Source organism: Equus quagga, chromosome 4, assembly GCF_021613505.1.
Source record: "Equus quagga isolate Etosha38 chromosome 4, UCLA_HA_Equagga_1.0, whole genome shotgun sequence".
NCBI classification, from domain to species: domain Eukaryota; kingdom Metazoa; phylum Chordata; class Mammalia; order Perissodactyla; family Equidae; genus Equus; species Equus quagga.
The window spans coordinates 26825037-26847502 of NC_060270.1; the positions used below are offsets into that span (position 1 = coordinate 26825037).

Genomic DNA, 22466 nt, shown 5'->3' on the forward strand with positions numbered 1-22466 from the left:
GCTGTATTATCACCAGAACCAGGGAAGGACACGCAGAAAAGCTGCCTGGAACACTAAAAAGGATAGGCAACTGCCATATTAAGATCATGAGGGAAAGATGAAGAAAACTGAGGAGACCTCTGATCTGATATCTATGAGCTGCCTATGGAACTCCAAAGATTCCCTCAACTCTAGACTTATTTACATGACAAAAAGAAACCCTTGTTTGGTCAAATCACCATAATTTGGATTTTCTGTTACACGCAGCCAAACACTTTCAAGTTTTAGAATTCAAAAAATTAAAACTGAAGAACAAGCTTACAGTTAAATTTCTAATCCTAAATATTTCATTTAGGCTACCAGAAGAGTATTTCAAAGGACAAAATTTTAGAAAACAGTAATTCACTTTAAAATAGTTATGCATTGCTTAACAGGGATACGTTCTGAGAAATGTGTTGTTAGCTGATTTCATTGTTGTGTGAAATCAGAGTGTACTAACATAAACCTAGATGGTATAGCCTACTACACACCTAGGCTATATGGTACTAACCTTACGGGACCATCAGTGCATATGCAGTCCGTTGTTGACTGAAAGGTTGTTACATGGTGCATGACTGTATGTAGCTACTAACATCATTTTTTTGGTTATTGTTTGGCCTACTTTATCCTAACAGATAAGATTTACCCAAAATTTAAGTGATTTCTATGAAAATGCTATTCTGATTCAAAAGAGCATTAACAAGCTAATCAACATACACAAGTAAGCTGTCTGAACACCTCAACAGAAGAGTATTTAAAATCCTAACTATAGGGGCTGGCCCTGTGGCCTAGTGGTTAAGTTCCTGCCCTCCGCTCCACTGCAGCAGCACAGAGTTTCGCAGGTTTGGATCCTGGGCGTGGACATGGCACCGCTCATCAGCCCATGCTGAGGCGGTGTCCCACAGTGCCACAACCAGAAGGACCTACAACTAGAATATACAACTATGTACTGGTGGGCTTTGGGGGGAAGCAGCAGAAGAAGAAAAAAAAAAAAGACTGGCAACAATGTTAGTTCAGGTGCCAATTTTTAAAAACATAAAATAAAATAAATAAAATCCTAACTATACTCATTTGTTTAACAAATACTATGTTCCTATTAAATGCCAGAGACTGGGTCCCAAGAACTATCAAAATAAAAAGAAACATGTTTCCTCTGCCCTCATTAAGCTTCTAATTTAGCAGACAATCAAATAAACTTGCTCTGGAAAGTTTTTCTTTGGCTTTAGCCAAGTTAAACCTAAGAACTGAGAGAGAATGTATTCTGCAACTACAGAGGTATTTTTTTTTAAATGCATTAGGTTCCCTATAAAAATATGGCCAAAAGATACCTATAAACAACTCAAAAATGGCCCAAAACACATGTACATGATTCTCAGCAGTAATCAAAGATAGATAAACTAAAAAAGGTAAGATTTTTTTTAAAATTTCATCAAAATGGCAATGATTCTAAAGTGATACCACATAAGGCTAATAAAAGGACTTTATCAAGCAATCTCATATACTGCTGGTAGAAACATAAATCAATGTAACCTTTTATGTATCTCATACTTACATTTATTAAGGTGCCAATTCTCTATATGCTCAAAACTTTTTTCGCTCTTGGAAAGAAAAGAAATGGCACTGAAAATGCAAAAGGATTCATAGCTAAGGCTTAGAATCTCCAACAACTTACTGTTTCAAAGCTGCCTTTATGCATCAAATCAATGGGTGGCCGGAATAGATCTGCAAGGGTAGTTAGTTTCTTATCTATTGCTCCTCCATTTCTTAATTCTTGTTCTTGCCGAACTGCAACACAGAAGGATGAGAAAGTTTCAATCAGCCATAAAATAAGTCATGAATCTGGCAATATAAAAAAACATGTATCGGTTGCAAGAATTACTAAACAATATGCTTGACTGCAAATGCAAATGCAAGTATCTAACACTGACCGAAAAAAAGATACAAAGTGAGGTGGGGAGAGTCTTAAAACTTGGTGATGCTCTCTATCCAAAGGTAAAGATAAAAGCAGAAAATTATTTTAGAGTCACCCAAACAAAATATTTCCTTCACATATTCAAAACTAACTTTAGCACAGGAGAAAACTTCCACCTCCATTAATCTAGATCCGAAAGTGATCCTAACATCTGTTGTTTCTAGCGACATTCTCAATCTTCAAAGATTCTTACAGTGAGAGAGAACAACCTCTATTGTCACCTTCTTCTGAGAGGGCACAAGATTCCCTGGATGATCTGAGTTAGTTTGGGTTCCCCTTCAATTCTCTCCAAAGTTAGAAGACCTACCTGTGCCTCAGTGAGCTCATTGTAAGTCAACTACAAAATCAACCATGGTCCATGAGTTTCTCATGTATTGTCTGAACATAACTGTCCCTCTCTTTAGGATTTCACTGCTAAATCAGTACTAAACCCTCTAAAAGTATAAGGCCAAGATTCTCATTCTAATTTGCTCCACAGAAATATATAAACCTATTCCAAACAACTATGGCCAAAACGTTAATAGTGGCTGCTTTGGGTGGTATGGCTTTTTCTTCTATTTTTCAATCCCCTACAATAACCCATTTTTCATTTTGGTCATTCCTTTAATTAACAGATATCAGGATCTTAAGGGAAATCAGTTTTTTATTATAGTCAGCATTTAAGAGTTCATTCAGAAGCTGATTAAGTTTGTAAATTACCAGATTTCTGACATTATCTCCATTTCTCTTATTATTCTTCTATCATTTTGGAATTTGGAATAATTTGGAATAATTCAGCTCAAGGAGGAGTTAATAACAATCAGAGACTGAATTCATAATTTCACTTTTTAAATAAGGTGATTCCTCAAAGTAATTAGGCCTAATATTAATTATCTTTTTTTTTTAAGAACAACATATATAAAACAAACTAGGATCTTGACCTATAGGGGAGCATATGGGTGCTTTTCTACTTGATGGTTTTATATGTGGAGAGAGAGAGGGGAATTGAGGAAGGAGAAAGACAAGGAGGTAGGGGAGAGGAAAGAATTGAGAGAGAGGGATGATAAACTGGTCCATAGATACCTACTAGTTTCAGTTTGAAAATCCCGGAAACCATCAAATATTGAACGTGCAGGTCGTCGTCTTTTAGGAGCTTTAGGGGGGAAAAGACAGAAGTAATATAAAAATTTAAACATTAATTTTGAAACAATTCTAAAAACTTCCCTATCTATAAGTATTTCTTGTTTTAAAACACTCAGATTCATAACGGTACCGTCCTTCAAAAAACAAAAATTTTTAAAACTTTCAAATCATTCATAGGAACCATTCATAAAAACCTTCAAGTCAACCATATGAATGATTGATGATGGTTAATTACCTTAACCTCTTAAGCCCAACCATTTTGTTTTACAAATGAGAAAATCTGTAATTCTGCCCCACTTAGGAGACTTGACCAAACTTGTGTAAAAGATAAGATTTTGAGGATGACTCCCCGTGGAGATGAAGCTACACACATGCTGCAAATATCTAATTCAGGTTAGCCTAAGGGATCTGACTAACCTTTGGTATAACACTTGAGTAAGTAAGAAAGTTCTAACCCATAATATTTAAGAACTACTTCTTAGTGAGTAGATACACATGTAGATGTATAAACACCAAAGAAATTTTTAATTCTGGAAGAAAAATTTTTCCCACAGTTACATGTAATGGTTTAGTAGCAGAAAAGCGAAGAGAACCAAGGTCTTTTGGTATCCCTCTATAGTGTCTATCACCCAGTCCTTAAGTATTTTACAGATGAAGTGTAGAAAGCAATAATCAAAATGTTATCTTCCTATATGTATATGTTCTTAAACCCCCCAAAATTTATAAGATCCTTTATATACATTACAATAAATAAGGGCATTTAATGATTCTTTCAGTAAGAGTAACAGTTATTAAGTTGGCTTATGGCACGCCTGGCCAGCATGTAACCAGAACAATGCTCCATGTTAATAAATGATGATTAGTAGTAAGCTTAGATAGAAAGTATAAAAAAGTCTCCTAGACCATGACAAACCATCTTTCCCAACAGCCTGTGGGATAATTTGGGGATAATTTTTTATTATCCATTATATGGGATAATTTTTTCTATCCAAGAACTAATGAGTAAAAAGCAAAACAAAACAAAAATACCAAAAAATGCAGAACATGTAAAAAATCAGGATCATGATATCATCTCTAGGAAAAGGGATTTGGTTTTTTCAAAAACAAAAAGGGGGTCTGGCCTGGTGGCACAGTGGTTAATTTTGCACATTCCACTTCGGTGGCCAGGGGTTCTATGGTTTGGATTCTGGGTGTTTGTCAAGCCATGCTGTAGCAGGCGTCCCACATATAAAGTAGAGGAAGATGGGCAGGGATGTTAGCTCAGGGCCTGTCTTCCTCAGCAAAAGAAAAAAAAAGAGGAGGATTGGTGGTAGATGTTAAATTCAGGGCTAATCTTCCTCCAAAAAAAGACACTTCCAAGTTTTAGCTTTGTATTGAATTTTTAAATTTAAATTGAATTTTATTGGTATTGAATTTATCTAAATTAAATTTTAAAAAATTTAAATATTGTATTATTTCCCTTTCCCTCCCTCCCTTTATAAGTAAGAATCAAGGAATGTTATTCTTTTCAATCTTGGAACTTTTGATCAAGAGTTCCTATTTCAAATATATCTGTTTCTTGCAGGAACAGTACAGCTTCTCAAATAATGCCTTCTTGAAAAATCATTATCAGACACTTTTTAACCATAACAATTAAGAAAGTAAGGGTATCTTAGGATAAGACATAGAATAGCTGTCTGAGAAAGGATATTAACTACTGGGAAAGTAGTACACAAAAGGTAGTTTTCTTTTACTTTAAAATTGCCAAAGGCAGGCCAGTCAATATTCTACATCGGTACACACACACACAGACACACACACACACACACACACACTCTCCCCCCCTTCTTTTCCCAGTTTAGCTCTTCTGTATTAGGCACTTGATCTCCTCGTGATTCTCACCAGTTTCTCTTACTGCTAACTTTCTACCCAACCTCTTTTATTTCTTGGTTCATAACCTGCTCCCATTTTTTCCCCCTTATTTATTCTAAGTGTAACCAAGAACCCCTCCTCAGGCCACAACACCTCTAAAGCCCTAGTACCATTATTATTCCTGCCTGCCTCTTCAATATGTGGCTTCCTGATTCCTCCAAACCATGTGCTATAGAGCAAACATCACTCCATACTCCCTACTGCCCACATGAGTGCTGATCACTCAGATCAAACAGGCTAAGCTACAAAGAGCTAAGAGATTCAAAAGGAGCTTCATAGTCAGAATACGGGAGTGGGACAAGTGGAGGAAAAAATTTAGTGAGAAGAATGGCACTGTTTCACAAATCTCTGTTAATAACAGGTTTAAGAGAAGAAACCTGGGTTTTCAGATCTGCATCTGCATTCAATCTGCTGCTATTCCTTTAGTTCAAGCATATGAAGAAAATTAAAATTCAACTTCACACAGACATACAGTTGTAAAAGGGAGGAGAGTATTTTATAGTTTTAAGATAACTGTGAATAGTCTCCTTTCATACTACACCAAAACTCAACCAGTGGTAGTTTCTTAAAGGTTAGCTGCAACATAGAATCTGAAATCTTAACAATGAACTTTTCATACTCTGCTCCATTAAAATCCATTGGTCTATGTGGTGGGCAGTCTCTAAGATGACCCCCAATTATCCCTATCTCCCGATATTCATAACCTCTGTGTGAATATCTTGAGTATGGGCAGGTTTAAATGGAATGTGGCAAAAGTGATGTGATGGGATGTCACTTCCGAGATTAGATTACAAAAAGATGGTGGGTTCCATCATGGGCTGCCCTCTCCGGCTCTCTCATTTGTTCTGTAGTAAGGAAATGATGTCTCTAGCCAACCAATAGTCTCAACAGTGAGCTTAGAAGGAGATCCTCCTCTATTCAAGCTTTGAGATGATTGTAGCACTAGGTGACACCTTGACTACACCCTTCTGAAAGACCCTAACCAAACACACTCAGCTAAGCCACACCAGGATTCCTGACCCAAAGAAAATGTGAGATAACAAATGTCTACTGTTTCAGGAAGCTAAATCTTAGAGCAATCTGTTACACAGCAACAGATATCTAAATCTATCTATCTATCTATGCAATCCATCTTACAATCTGAACAGATCTTTTACCTATGCATGATTTTATAATATCGTACATTGGTCATTTGAAAGTATTTATTCACTGAGTTATGCAAACATTCCAAATATTGACCATCTCATTATACAATATATAAAAAAAAATCACCATCCGTTAATGTCACACTAATCTCATCAGAAACCCTTTAAGTATCAGGAAGCTACCAAGCTCACAATTGTGGATATAAACTTTCTAAAATTCTAATTTCTACCTGAAAGCTTTTTTCTTTTAATCACTGGTAACAAATAATGTCAGTTCTTTGCCTTGAGGAAGCAACAGGCTTTTGTTCATATTGAAGAAAATGTTTGCCAAACGCCTAAGACTAAATAACTATAGTTTGTCAGCAATCTTTCAAGTAAAAATAATGTTCCATTAAGAAAAGCAGCTAGTTTAGCTCACAACTCAAACAACTGTACAAGTGCTTTTCCTTAAAGTAACCACAGTACTTCAGTATGCAGAAGTGCTTTACACACATTCTACTTCATCAAACAGAATAGTTTAAAAATGTGTACTCAGAGGTCAAGATTTAATGAAATTAATTTTTACTGCTTCATCAAGAACACTATTAAATAAAATTGGCTTTTTTTTTTTTTCTGCTTTTTCTCCCCAAACCCCCCCCCAGTACATAGTTGTATATTTTAGTCGTGGGTTCTTCCAGTTGTGGCATGTGGGATGCCGCCTCAGCATGGCCTAATAAGCAGTGCCATGTCCACGCCCAGGATCCAAACTTGTGAAACCCTGGGCCGCCAAAGCGGAGCACGCGAACTTAACCACTTGGCCATGGGGCCGGCCCCAAAATTGGCTTTTTTTAAATTAAACTGCGAGGGGGCTGGCTCCGTGGCCAAGCGGTTAAGTTCGCGCGCTCCGCTGCAGGGGCCCAGGGTTCAGATCCTGGGCGTGGACATGGCACTGCTTGTCAGGCCACGTTGAGGCGGTATCCCACATCCCACAACTAGGAGGACCTGCAACTAAGATATGCAACTGTTTACGGTGGGGTTTGGGGAGATAAAGCAGAAAAAAAAAAAAAAAGATTGGCAACAGTTGTTAGCCCAGGTGCCAATCTTTAAAAAAAAAAAAAATTATATTAAATTAAACTGCGAGTATGTGGCAGTGAAGAACTCAATGCATAATAGTACAGTTTGGTGCCACTGCCCTGATTCAATTAAGATGCAGCAGTTTGACCCATCATTGCTTTTGAACCACCAGTCCAATGTCAACACAGTGAAAAAGGCAAATAACTTCTTAATATTATTATGAAAGTAGTTTTGATCTTACAGACCCCCTGAAAGGGTATCAGGGACCACACCCCCTATACCATACTTTGACAATCATGCTTTAAATCAATACTGTCCTAAGAAGAAAACAGTTCTCCAAAGAACTTTTTCAAGTTATAATATGGTCTAATAATGAAAGTTAGGATTGACTTGTTAACTGTATAATATCACTCTCATCCCTCTCCCTTATGTATATCAAAGCAGAGGTAAAGGAACAAAGGGGGGGTTTCAAATGGGAATTCTTTTGTCTCTGCTCAACAGTAAAACAGCACAGAATCTATTTCCTGTAGTCTTCCCCACTCAAAGATCCTGTAAAGTTTCCAAGGGCATTACTCCTCAGCTCCAAAATCTATTCATAATATCTACATGAAAAAAAATTATGAATAACTCTTTATTACTTCTGGTACATTAATAGCACAGTGACTAGCTGAATCGAACAGTCCAAAAAGTAATTATACTTCAATATTCAGATCTTACAGTTTTCTCCCTCCCATCTTTAATTCTGAATCTTAGACAGTATATTCTTTATTTCTCACTACAGTAAACTCCAAAGCTGACAAGTTAAACATCAATCTTAAAAAAACTCGCAACTGAGGTGCTTTTTCAAATCGAAAGAGATGGTTTACATAATTTTCTGCATCCTTTCCTTACAATTTATTTCTTCTCCTTTATTCTAGTATACCTGCAAAACTTTTTATAGGCCTATTTCTCTGCATTATTGTTCTCAATATGTACAATACACATTCCTATGTCTTTGTCCAACCAGATTATATTTTATCTTCTATAATATACCTATTAATGCCTAAAATATTTGGCTCACAAAAGATAAATAAGTGCTTATTAAACTGAAACTATAAACTTTCTTCAAATCTGATTAAGTGTCCCATTTACCACCATCTTCTCTATATACCCTGACTGGTATTACAATTTTTTTGCATGGATTAGGTATTACTTTTTCTTTGTTCAAAATATGAATCGCACTTCTAGAAATTAAGCAAGAGCGAAGGCAAAGAATATCAAGACAGTAAAGATATGGCAGTCAAGTAGGTATCTAGAAAACAAAAAATAATCAGTCTTTTATCTAATGATAGATTCGTTTCCATTATAAGGCAGCAGTTCTTTTCGCTAATTTTCCTCCTTTTGGCATTCTGCAACAAATATCAACATTTTAATCTTGTTCACTCTTTAGAAAGAACCAACTATGTGACTTTCTTGAGGGGAAATTACAGAATTACAAGATAAGAATTAACTCTAGAGATAACAACCTCTGAGCAGGGCTTCACATCTTTTGATAGTTTCACTAAAATCCTAAAGACAACAATAAAGTCAAGTAAAGCCAAGGAAAAAAGTTGAACTTACCACCAAACAAAGGTTCTGGTTCCACCAATATTTCCTGCTTTTGAGGAATTGGAGCACGAACTTCTTCTCTATTAAAAAAGGGGGGAAAATATCAAAAGGAAGTTTTCTGCTACCTGTTCTCTCTGTAACTATTGCGAATGCATTCAAATTAACAAGTAAAATGAACACCAGACTTAGTGATTTTTAGGAACCACAATGACAAATGATTGTTAGATGGTTTCCATATAGAGATCAATCAGAATAAAGTACCTGGCACAGATAGCTCAAATGGTTTACAAAGAGAACAAACTGAAAAATAAAAAATATTTCCACTTTCCTCTCAAGTGCTCTACCCTAAATTCTCTCAGAGAGAAAAAAGAAAAAAAAATTTACACAAAAAGAAAAAAGACAAAAGTTAATGGAAAAATACAGGCTTATTAAGCAATATCACATTACCACTATATGAAATAATTAAATCAGATATATTAAAATAAGCATAAACAGGGCCAGCCCCGTGGTGCAGTGGTTAAGTGCACACGTTCCGCTTCTCAGTGGCCTGGGGTTTGCCAGTTCGGATCCCGGGTGCAGACATGGCACCGCCTGGCAAAAGCTATGCTGTGGTAGGCGTCCCACCTATAAAGTAGAGGAAGATGGGCACGGATGTTAGCTCAGGGCCAGTCTTCCTCAGCAAAAACAGGAGGACTGGCAGTAGTTAGCTCAGGGCTAATCTTCCTCAAAAAAATAAAATAAAATAAGCACAAACAAACATGCAGGGAATTTTATGCTAGTTATGAAGATGGCTAACACAGGTATTACCTTGGATTATTTATTAAATAGACCCTAACATATACAGAGAAAGTAATTACTCATCTTTTAAAAGCCAACAAACTCTTCGAAGTTTACCTCCAGAGAGTTTACTAATAATACATCTCTTCCAGTAAAAAATACTCATTTAGATATACTGTAAAAATGGTGTATGTTCCTTTAAATATCAGTTTAATTATTTTAGGGTTTTAATTCAAATATTAAACTCTGCTGATTAATGTTCATAATAAGTAATAGTAAATTCCAAATATATTATCTTCTCGCTTATAATAAATGTTAATTTAAGTTAGGCCTAATGTTTTTCACTCAGGTGTTTCTAATAATAATAACTGAGCTTAAAGCACTGTTTTTGATTTCTAAGAGTTCGAACTCCAAAACATGCTTTATGAAATAAAGTATGAACACTCATTCATCAACAAGAACATCCTGTAATCAAAGAAAAACTAGCTGGACAAAGAAATCTACAATAAGTCAAATGATTGAAGGATAAAGGATAATTCAAAATTATGTTAAGTACTCTTTCCCACTAGACACCAATCACTGCTACCACACAGAATTTCAATAATCTAAAGGAACAGACAACACATCCATTTAAAAGGAAGCTCTATTAACCCTCTTTCATCAAAGAGAAATAGGCCATTATTTTAAGAAAACTAAGAACTTAAAAGATATCTTCTACCTAACTAAATCTTTCCATTATTGGTATACCTCAATTTATAGTATATATATCAATTAGGGGGATGGATTAAGTAGTAGTCCCTATATAAAAAGACTGATTACTACCTATTTGAGGGTATCTGTTCCAAGATTGTCAGCTACCTAATAAAATGGAAGAATGGAACAGAAAAAGGTGAACAGTAAAGAGCAAAAATTACACTTTAGGAATTAGAAGCCACTATCAAATGTTAATTAATCAGCAATACAAATAATCTAAGTCAAATTATAATGTAATTCAGTAAGAAATGACATTCATTAAAACTACTTTTAAACATAATTAAGAAAATACGTTTTATACAGTGAAGACAAATATGTTCCCCTAAATCAGCTGTGAACACTTGTTATTCCAGTTTCTATAAACTAAATCATTTTTTCATACTGATTTCCTTTAAAAATTTGAGCTATGTTGGAGGAGAATGGGATATCACATCTGAAATACACAGCCAACAGTGACACGAAAAAAATTTGTAATATATTAATAATGGTCTATAAAGTTCACACTTCATGTGGAAACAATATTACTCTAGATTCTGGAACTAGATCAACAAAAGAGGTAATTATGGCCTGAATGTTTTTTGGCTTTTTAAACCTATCTCTAACATTGTAAAAATAAAATCCGTCTTTTGCCTATTCTTTAAAAACGGGATTTCTCTTGTTTAGTATTTCATGTTGTAAACACTGAGAGTTATAAAGGACTATAAGTATTAAAGTCTTATTTAAGGATCTTTTTAATTTTGTATAAAAAAAATCAGTGGGTTTCCTTTGAGTGTCATTCATCTCTAATATTTTCCAAAGACTACTGGAATTTTGCCCAAAAGGTATTCATTGAAACTCTCATTGGTATCAAACGCTAAGGGCAAAAAACCACCAAATCTGTTCACCATTTATTACTATTCTCTACATAGCACAACTTTCATATGATGAAGGTGCTTGTAATGATTAACCACATCTAACTATTTAAGGTATAAATGACTAGAATTATTTTTCAAAAATTTTTCATGGTAACTCAAAACTTTACTGGGACAATGTAGGAAAATTTAGAATTGGGGAATCTGAGCTTTATTGGGCTTTACTTCCATATCTGCTACTTAATTGCCGCGTAGCTTGGAAAAATGGCTATGCCTCTGCTTTCTCATCTGTAAAATGTGGCTAATAATGCCATCCTATAAGGTTCTTCTGAGGATTAAATAATAGACATGACAGTGTTCTAGAAAATTTAAAGTATATAAATATAAAAATTTCCACTTGACACTTTTTCAGATGCTTTCAATTTGTAATTTATTCAAAAACAGAGAATCAATATAACTGATAAAAATGCTACTGCTCAATTTAGACAGGGGGTAGCTCCTAACAATAAATAATAAATTCATACTCTGTGTGTGGTCTGACAGTGGAGACACTTGCTGAACTGGTACTGGGCTCTTCAGCGATTCCTCCACCATCCAGAAACATAGTGACTGCCATCTCCAGATTATTGTTGCAGGCTTCAAGCATATGTTTCCCTACACTTTCACTTGCACCTGAAATAGCAAAAAGACAGGAAAAAAGTTTTAAAAAGACCATCTTACTTTCAGTTCATATTAGAATACAGAATTCCCAAGCAAATTAATAGTACTTTTCCCCTTTTAGAATAACTGACTTTTTTTTAAAAAACCTGTTCATTTACTTCTACACTGTTGGCTGATATACAGAGCTAGCAAAGAAAGCAGCAGCATTAAAATAGTAGTCTTCCTTCGTAATAAAACCAAAACTAAATAAAGCATTTATTTGCCACTTCCTTAAACGGACCAATATATATTTGTTAATAAACTGAAAAAAGGTAAAGAAAAATGAAAGACTACATTCTAGAAAGTTAGAAATACTTTCTGTTAGAAAGAATGCATTTCAGTTAACATTTCTCTTTCTATTAAAAAGGTAGCATTTTTTAATGACAATGGGAGAGAAGTGAGATGGGACATTCTTGTCAAAGATATAAGTCAGTCAAAATCTGGTAAGAAATGTCAATCTTCATCATTTGAAACTGGCCCTATCACACACTTACTCATTTGTAAAGTAAAGCCAGTATAGTCTGTTAAGATGCAATGTAAATTGGTAGCGCCCTTTAAGAAAATAATTTTAGGGGTCAGCTCCGTGGCTGAGTGGTTAAGTTCGTGCGCTCCACTGTGGCGGCCCAGGGTTCTGATCCTGGGCCCAGACATGGCACCGCTCATCAGGCCACGTTGAGGTGGCGTCCCACATCCGACAACTAGAAGGACCTGCAACTAAGATATACAACTATGTACAGGGGGGATTTGGGGAGATAAAGCAGGGGAAAAAAAAAAAAAAAGATTGGCAACAGTCGTTAGCCCAGGTGCCAATCTTTAAAAAAAAAAATAATAATAATTTTATACCTGCATCAAGAAACATAAAAATACTCATTCCTTTTTTGACCCAGTAATTTGGGCTTCTAGTCAAAAGATGACTTATTCTTTTATTTATTCTACATAAAATACTACATGCATAAGCATGTCCATATACAGGTCCAGTACAGCTTCAGCTAATATTGAAAAACTGGAAACATAAATATCCCATAGTAGTAGAGTCAAAATTGTACAATCTATTTGATGGAACATTTTGTGGCTATTAAAAAGAATCTCAGGCTTTCCCTCTGGGGTAACTTTCCTTCTACCTGAATTATGTCCCTTAGAATCTCCTTCTAACGGGTATGTTTGGGGAGGGGGGGTGTCTTTTCGTGTTCTAAAAATGTCTCTATTTTGCTGTCATTCCTGAAAGACAGTTTTACTGCATATTCTATTTTAAGGCTGACAGCTATTTTCTCTCAGTACATCGAAGACAGCATTCCAATGTCCTCTGGCTTCTGTTGTTGCTGCTGGGAAATCAGTTGCCAGACTAAAGAAAAACATTTTTACAGCAATCTGTCGTTTCTCTCTAGTTGCTTTTAAGATCATCTCCGCCTTTAGTCTTCCGCAGTTTCACTTTGATTTATTGCGGCTGATTTTATTTATCCTCCTTGAGGTTCACTGGACTCCCACCACATAAGGATTATCCTTTATCAATTCTGAAAATTTCTCAGACATTTCTATTTAACAATTACCTTACTCCTCCATTCACACTTATCACATTCTGGAACTCCTATTAGATGTGTGTTAGAACTCTTTGCTCTATGCTGTACCAATCTGTTTTTTACCTATTCACTGAGCTTTTAATTTCAGTTAATTTTTTATAACTGGAAGTCCTGTTTTTGGTTTTTTCCTAATCTGCTTGGTCATGTTTCAGAGATCCTTACTTCATACTCATATTTCAATCTCTTCCTTTCTTCAAACATATTAATCAAACTTATTGGAGTTACTAAGACACAACAAACTTTCTGCAGTCTCTAGGGGTCACTGTCTCTTCTTTCTGCTGGCTCTTGCTCATTATGCCATGGTTTTTGTGTATTTTGTGATTTTTTAAATTGTGATCTCCTGTGCCCTGGAATTTTAATTTGTAGATTTTTGAAGCCTGAGTTGAAGGTACATTCCTCCTAAGAGGATCTGATTTGACAAGATTTTGTAAGGCACCATGTGGGCACTACCTTGTGGGACCACTTTAAATACATTCTTGACTTGAAGTTTTACAAGACCACATGGGAAATGTGACTCTGCAAGGACACTTGTTCTAAATTCTCAGGGAAGATATCTCCTGCCACTCGCCAACTATCAAGGTTGAAACAATCAAGTCTCAGCTTCATGAAGGGGAGAGGTCTCCTTTCAGACTCCTCTCCTTGGGAAGGCAGCAGGCTTTGTTTCCTGTTTCCTGTGCCCTATGAGGCTATCAAAAGAGAAGTTCAAAGCCATTCAGTTTAGGCAGATTCCATCAGGGTGAAGGCTTGCTTTAAATCTAGCTAACATCTGCATTTTAATTTCATTTTTTAGCCTCTGAGCATTCTTTACTTTCTTGTTAGCCCAATGATGCCTTTTGAAAAATTTTTTTAAATACACATTTTATTCAGGATTTTTTCTCAGCGGGAGGATTATTCATGATATTGCTCTAGTTTAGCCCTACTGCCACAAATGAAAGTGCTGACTCTACTCATAAAATCTCTCATTTGTTTTCTCTTTTCCACTACTATCTGTAAGGCTTTAAATCAAGCCCTTAATACTTCTCACCTGGACTACTACAAAAGACTCCTAACTGATCATTATTCTATCTTCTACTTTGCTGTTGAGGTTATGTTCCAAAATACAAGTCTGATAATATCCTCCACTGGTTTAAAATTCTTTAATGGCTGACACCTACAGTATAAATTCCAAAGTCCTTATGATCTGGAAACTCCTTTGTGATCAGGCCTCAGCTTCTCTCTCTGGCTTTGGCTCTCCTCTTCCCCATCTTACACAATTCAGTATAGTCATACTGAATTACACGCTTGCATCTCCTTATCCTCCTCATCTTCCCCTTCATCTAGTTCATGTATGCTCAAAAATCACCCTAAGTGTTATTCTGCCCATTTGTGGACACTACCTCCCCACTTCCATCCCTGTGATACTCTTCTATTATATAGATAGATAACACTACTAAGCAGTAAATGGTGGTTTACTTTCTGGCTCCTCCAAGAGCAGAAGCTTCTTTTGTCATGGTATCCCCAGCACCCACTGCGGAGGTGTCCCACATACAAAACAGAGGAAGATTGGCACAGATGTTTCTCACCAAAAACAAAGGAAATCTCAAAACAAAAACAAATGCAACTTTTGGAGAGGAAGGAATTAAAATATCCCAATAGCCAACCTCATGTTAGGTAATCAAACTCAAACTCTTGGGGCAAAACCAGCACAAGTTTGATGAACAATTTCAAGACTCATGCTTCCATATTATTTCTCTCAAAACCTGAGGCTCTGTTCAGCTAATATTTTCACACTGTGTCCAATTATATTGTGTTGTATTCTTATACTTCTTAAATGATAGTCTAAAAGTTCAGTGTCTACTGTACTCTGCCATTTTAATTTACTTATCTACATAGCAGCTTCTGAAAGTTAAAAGGTTCCAATAGGTAGACTACTCTGGCTGTTTGTTCTGGGAGACAGACGCATGAACTGTTACATTTGCCTCACAATGAACCCTAAACTAGCTTCTCAAGATATCTACTGATCTTTTTCTTTTCAGAGAATTAAATGGCTGAGTTCATACCATTTTGGCTCTTGTCTCTCTAGGTGCTCACATTGCACTAAAGCACCACAAAGAACATGCTGATGGGCAAGTGACACTCCCTTCTTCCATAATACCAACCAATGTTGGCTGCTTTCATTCCTTTTGAAATTTATTTGTTCATAAGGAAATTCAACTTAAAAAGGACCACTACATACAAATAGTTGTTGTCATCCTTTCCACCACCCTCCAACTAACAGAACTCCAGTGCCACTGACAGGGGAACCATTTAGAGAATCTGCTGGTTCTGAAGTAAAATAAAAGATGCTATGAACATCAGGAAGACTTGTTAAGCCAATCCTCAGGCAAGCTGGCCTGTTAACAATACGGTCTGCCTGTCCCCAAAGTCTTTTCCTAACTGCCTCAATTTTTTTTCACTTTGTTTTATTATGATGCCTAAAATTGCTACCACTTAAGAGATTAATTTGGGGGGAAAAATCCTTGGTAAAGCCATAAACACTTACTGAAGAGTTAAGGATGTATCAATTATTTCACAATGTAAACTAACTCAATCATATTGCTTCCCCCCTAAAACTCAGTAACAATAAACTGAGGTGTCAGTAGCTTTAGCATCCCAAGTGCCTTTTGGGGCAGACACAAGAAAGGCCTAAATGAAGTGTCACATGGGAGGTAACTCAGAGCACCAAAACGACCCTGGCTATCTGGGAATAGAGACACTAAACAGTCGGAATGAAGGTATCAAAATTTTTCCTCTGGCCAGTCCTATACCCAGTGATGCAGAGAACACATATTTCATATTCCCTTCTGTTCTCAAGCTAATGGTATAGAAGAGACACTAAGAGCCCAGATACTACTGAGATAAACCTGAGTTTGAATCCTAATTTTGTCATTCACTAGTTGTGTGACACCAAGCTAGTCTCAGTTTCCTCAGTTATAAAATGGGGATATTACCAAGTTCATGAAATGCTTGTGTGGATTAAGAAAATTCACGTTAAAGAACCTGGCACAGCTCCTTATTGACAAATAACTGGCTATTAATAAAAAGACTGTCCCAAGTTATATGGTACTCAAGCTATCCATCAATGACACATGAAAAATATTAGAAGTATGAAGTGTGAATATTTATATATAGCTCATGGAGAACGACATTTTGTCAGATAGTAAACAGGCAGAGTAAGACAGCTCACAGTTTTCTTTCCCTCCCTCATCTCATGCTATGAAAATGTTTCACTCACATTAAACACTCATCTTTTTTAAAAAGCAGAAGTACAATGAAGAAAGCAAAAAATACTACTCTAGAATAAAGTGAATGTTATAGATAAAGAATAAAATGATACATGAAAGGCATCTCCTCCAAAGAAATTTGTAACAACTAAGCAGTATTCCAGTGTGACTAGGGAGAAACATCTAGAGCTGCTGTAGAGGCAATAAAAAAACTTTATAAAAGTATAGATAAGTATTCCAAAATTTCCAAGGTCCATGGGTCTATTGAACTATAGATTAAAATAGAATTTATTAAAAGAGATTCTACAGGGAATGACTTTAAGACACAAAAATAAAGCTACAATAAAGGAAATAACAACTGTGATATTTTGGGGGCAGATGGTGTCAACATTTGAGGTCCAGAATTGCCATCCTATCTATAATCCTCGCTTAACCATTTAATGCTGGAATCTAAGCTGTAGGCAGCATATCCTGGAGATGGCTCTTTAACATCTCTCTTGACAATGTAACAGATAACTTCCATCATTGGAGCTTATCAGGATAGTGACCTGTAAGAGCTTTCAAAAAAAGGGGCCTCTACATATGTAGATTTTTTAAAAGGAAGCACATGCTAAATCATGGCAAGACTGAATAAAGTAGTATTAGAGAGGGGCCCCAGAAGCAAAGTATACCAGTCACTTTCTTAAATAAAGCCAAATTATCTGAGACATCCGTGCTTGTATAATCAGTCATTCTTAGTGTATCACTTAGTGTATCATTTTAGAAACAGAGGATAACTGAAAGATAATTAAAGATTCCAACATAATAGAGGCTTTTAGTAATGTGACAGACTATTTTTGGTGTTTCATAACTAGGGGATGAGGGGGCACTACTGGCATTTAACAGAGAGAAGCCAGGGTTGCTATAGTAGGTTGAAAAACAGCCCTTCTCCCCCAAAGAATGCTCACACCTTCATTTCAGACTTCTGGTCTCCAGAACTGTGAGAAAATGTGTCTTAGGCCATGTGGTTTGTGGTAATTTGTTACAGCATCCACAAGAAACTAATACAAGTGCTACATCTTCTGCAATGGATGGAATAGTCCTACACAACAAAAACTGTCCTAGCCAAAATGGGAATAACACTGCCACTGGGCTAAAAAGAGGAATATGAGGAAGTGAAGGTTAACTGAAAGGGCAGAGGAAAGGTAAGGGGGGCTAAATGATATAGGGGAAACAAACAGTGATAACAAGTTTAATCAAGTTACAAGTTTTACCTATATACTCAGAGGTAATAACAATTTTTGATGGGTGAGCTGTAAAAAATTTGAACTTCTATCTTACATTCAGAATAAAGAACATACCTTTTTTAAAAGTGAGGGGGCTAATAAAAACCTTACAGAGTTAAACTATCTGTAAACTTATTTAAACGAGCTCATTTTGAGGTCCAATATTATAGGTAGCAGCAGGACAGCTTAATCTAACCCAGTGTCTCAGTTTGTTCAGGCTGCTATAACAAAACACTAGAGAATGGGTGGCTTAAACAACAAACATCTATTCCTCACATTCTGGAGGCTCCAGCAGATCCAGTGTGTCGTACAGGCCTGCTTCCTGGTTCACAATCGTCTTCTCACTGTGTTCTCACACGGTGGAAGGGGCAAGAGCGCTCTCTGGTGTCTCTTTTTTAAGGACACTAATCCTATTCATGAGGGCTCCATCCTTGCAGCCTAATCACCTCCCAAAGGCCCCACACCATCACATTGGGGGTTAGGATTTCAACATGAATTTTGGCTGGGGAAGGGCAGGGGAGGCAACACTAATATTTAATCCATACTCTGTGGCAGGAGTCCCACTTGGTTTCTCACCATATGCACCCTTTTTATTTTTCCCTTATCACTTCTTTCTTCCATCTGTTTTAAGCTTGCTAATGGCACCAATGGGCATTATTTAACCCAGCTTGTGGCACACAATTTATCAGTGGCCATTTCCTTGCTGCTACATCTTAGTTCACACTCTCTCTCCATTAATGACTTGATATAGGAAATAGACCCAAACGTGTAATGCAGTCCATGTCTCCACCACAGCTGGAAGGAAGAAGCAAGAGATATTTCAAACTTGAGCAGTCCCTTATACCTAGTCTCTACACTACTTTCAGTGCCAAAAGAAGGATAGTCTCTTCACTACTATCAAGGAACCAAAATATAGCAGTCATAAAGATTTAAAACAAAGAAACATTCCCTCTATAGACCCAGAGGGACAGAGCACAGAAATGAGAGGGAAACAAAGAGGTTACTTTTTGGTTCTATATTTCCCCCAGAAATAACAAAGTAAGCTAGACTGTTCACCAAGGACATGGGAGTGGGTGATAGTTGCAAGAAATAGGTGAAAGTTTAACTATTGACCTCATCGGTCTTCCACTCTGGAGTTTTTAAGTGTTCAGGAATAGAAAACATTAAAAAAGAATTTGTACACAGAAAACTAAGTTTACTAAGTGCAAGAGAAATGAAATGATTAAGTTAGGGGATAGATAAACACAGCTAACTTTCGTCAGATCAACAAAAGGAAACTATACCGAGGAAAGTAGTAATACAGTGGAAAATACTCAGGGCTTGGAGTAAAGACACCAGAGTTCTAGTCCCTGTTCTGCCATTACCTAGACCAGTGCTACTCAAACTGTGGTCCTCACATCAGCTATCTATTACCAGTCTATGAAAGATAAGAACAGAAATTCCAGTGTAAGTATTAGAAACTTTTATAGCAATTTGATAGAGTAATTTTATGTCTGTTGAATCTAATAATTAAAAGTTGGGGCTTGAAAGATTTATGGACAACAAATTATCATATGGAAAATGCCCAATATCAACAGTCATTAGTAAAATGTAAATTAAAACCAAATGCCATACCATCACACACCTACTAAAATGACTACAGAAAATTAAAAGTAATAAATGGGCAACTGGAACTCTCATACATTGCTGATGGGAATGCAAAATGGTATAGTGACTTTGGAAAAGTCTGGTAATTTCCTAAAATTATACCTTTATCATATGCCCTAATAATCCCACTCCTAGCTATTTATCCAAGGGAAATGAAAACTTATATTCACACATTTGTACATCTGTATACTAACATTTTTAGCAGCTTTATTTATAATCTCCCAAACTGAAAACAACACTTATCCATTCACTTAATGAATGCATAAACAAACTGTAGTATGTCCATACAACGGTATACTATTCATCAATAAAAAGTAACTACTCATACTACAACGACATAAATGAACCTCAAAAGCAGTATGCTAAGTGAAAGAAGCCAGACTCAAAAGGCTACATACTCTGACTCTATTTACATGACATTCTGGAAAAGAAAAACAATAGTCAAAAAGATTAGGCTACAGGTGGGGGGAGGGGTTGACTACAGCAGGGCAGGAGAAATTTTCGTAGGATGACAGGAACTGTTTTGCATCTTAATTGTGGCTACACAATGGTATGCACTTATCAAAAGTCACAACTACACACTAAAAAGGGCAGATTTTACCATACGCAAATTACACTTCAATTTTTAAAAGAATCTGGGCTTACTTTTTTTTAAGTGTTATTTTTATTTAGTTTTTCAAGCAATTATTTTTATTGTATTTTACAAAAGTAATGATCCATAAAGATTGGAAATTTTTTTAAAAAGGTCCTTTCCTACAAATAAGTTTAACAAGCACTGACCTAGACATAACCCTGAGTCATTTTTCTTCAGGCCTTCAATTTCTTGTTTGATTAACTCAGAAATGGGTCAAGATGCTTTCTAAAATATCTTCCAGCCCTAACCAAAAAGACCTATGAATATTCAATGATTTCTGGTTTCCTAAAGTGTTTACATAATATTTGAGGTATTACTGTACTCCTGATGTTGGAAGTAGCATCACACTCTCCCTGGTTTTCCTCCTACATCTTTGGGTTCTCCCAAGTCTTCTCTGTACTTTTTTCTCTGCAGTCTGTCAGGCGTTAGTGTCCCTTCGGCTTTGTATCCTGGAGCCTTTTTTCTCACACTACACTCTCCCCTACAAGACGCCACCCACTTCTATAGCTTCAACTGCCATCAATATGACTCCTCAGATGTCACTCCTCTTTCTACACCTAAATACTCATTTGCTTATTAAACAGTTCCACTTGGAAGTCCCACACGCAGCAACTTTTCTAAAACTGAACTGATCATCTCCCCAAACCTCTTCTATTATCCATGCCTTCACAAAAGCACTATTACAGACCTAGATGTCCAAAACAGAATCCTAAGCTTCATCCTGACTCCTCTGACTTCTTCCCACATCTTTCAGAGTCCACTTCTCTGCCCACTAACTTATTTTAGGACACGAGTGTCTTTCTTGGACTAATTCAACAGTCTTCTATTGATCTCTGTGCCCACCTCTTCTCCACTATAGCCAAGTAGCTCTTTCTAAAAAACCAAAATGTGATTATATCACTCCTCTAATTAAAATTTCTCATTGACTCCCCACTACACTCAGAATAAAGCCAAGATTTCTTAACACGGGTTACAAGGCATTCCTAATCTGGCACCCACTTATCTCTTCAGCTGCATTTTTTTGCATCTCCCACCAGCTATGCTCTATCCATTTGGAATAATCATCAATTCCCTAAACCTGCTACCTCTCTTTTCTTATCTCTGTATGCATATATGTCTGTCCCTCTCTCCTCCAGGCCTTTGCATATGTTCCTCCTGCCAGAAATATCTCCCTAGGTTTTAGCCAAGAAATTATTTCTTCTGGGAAGCCTTTCTTGACCTCCCTCTTTTGTGCCCCCCAAACAGCTCCTTACCCCTCTCCCACTGTATTACTACCTATTCATGTGTCTGTCTTCCTGTTAACCTTTAACCTTTAAGCTTTCTGAGGACAGACACCATGTCTTGCTCACCATAGTATCCTCAGGATCTGAACCATGCCTGCAAAGAGTAGTCTATCAATAAATACTGAATTATCAGTAAGATTCCATTCACAATTCAAAATTTATTACTTCTTAAATATCTGCTCAAATATTATCACCTTTTGAAATAGTTCTTAAAATTCCATAAGAGTTTTCTTTTGATTTCTGGAACACTTGCAACTACCTTTCCTGACACAGAGAACTTAAACATATTTTAATACTAACCCAAAAGAAATGAACTGCAGAAAAGAATATAACCGGAAATTGGCCACAAAGCCAATACTACACACACGTTTCTAATTTCTATAACAAATATGCATTCATTCAATAACTTTAGAGAGAGATTAAACTAAGGTCTCTTCTACAACTGAGGTTCTATAATTTCATTAAGTACATGAATTCCTACTATGCACAAAACCTTATGGAATTCTATACGTACTAGCAACCTCTTGTACTCTCCTCAGCTTCCATTTTCTATTCCCTCACATTTTGTCCTTACGTTCTGATTGCCTGTTTATTTTTACCTTTTCTATAGTGTCTATGTATCCCTCATCCCATGAATTATTCTGATTACATCTGTGCATTTTGTATATATGTGGCTGGATGTCAGCCCAAGTTGATGTTAACAGGATACTGCCACGGTTCAAAACATTTTAAAAAATTGTTCTTTTGGAACTACCTTCTGGTCCAGCAGCACATTCTTTCCTTATGTTTTGAGAACTGATATGACTCCTGAAAGCAGTCAGCCAGTCATTCAAAGCCATGTATGATGAATATCAAGGGAGATCAAACTTAATAATATTGTAAAATGTGGTAGACTATAAAGTAACAGGACTGGTTTTCTATGTAGCTTCA

General features: G+C 36.3%; 1 protein-coding gene across 1 annotated transcript in view; it reads right to left on the reverse strand.

Annotated features, from left to right (window-relative positions):
- The window catches only part of UBXN7 (UBX domain protein 7), a 41907-nt gene that overhangs the window by 16007 nt on the left and 3434 nt on the right, over positions 1 to 22466 (reverse strand). Inside the window, exons 2-5 of the mRNA XM_046658384.1 lie at positions 11714 to 11861; positions 8821 to 8888; positions 3057 to 3122; positions 1691 to 1803 (exon numbers count right to left, since the gene is read on the reverse strand). Of these exons, the coding sequence (XP_046514340.1) occupies positions 1691 to 1803; positions 3057 to 3122; positions 8821 to 8888; positions 11714 to 11861 (395 nt within the window). The remainder of the gene's footprint in view (positions 1 to 1690; positions 1804 to 3056; positions 3123 to 8820; positions 8889 to 11713; positions 11862 to 22466) is intronic.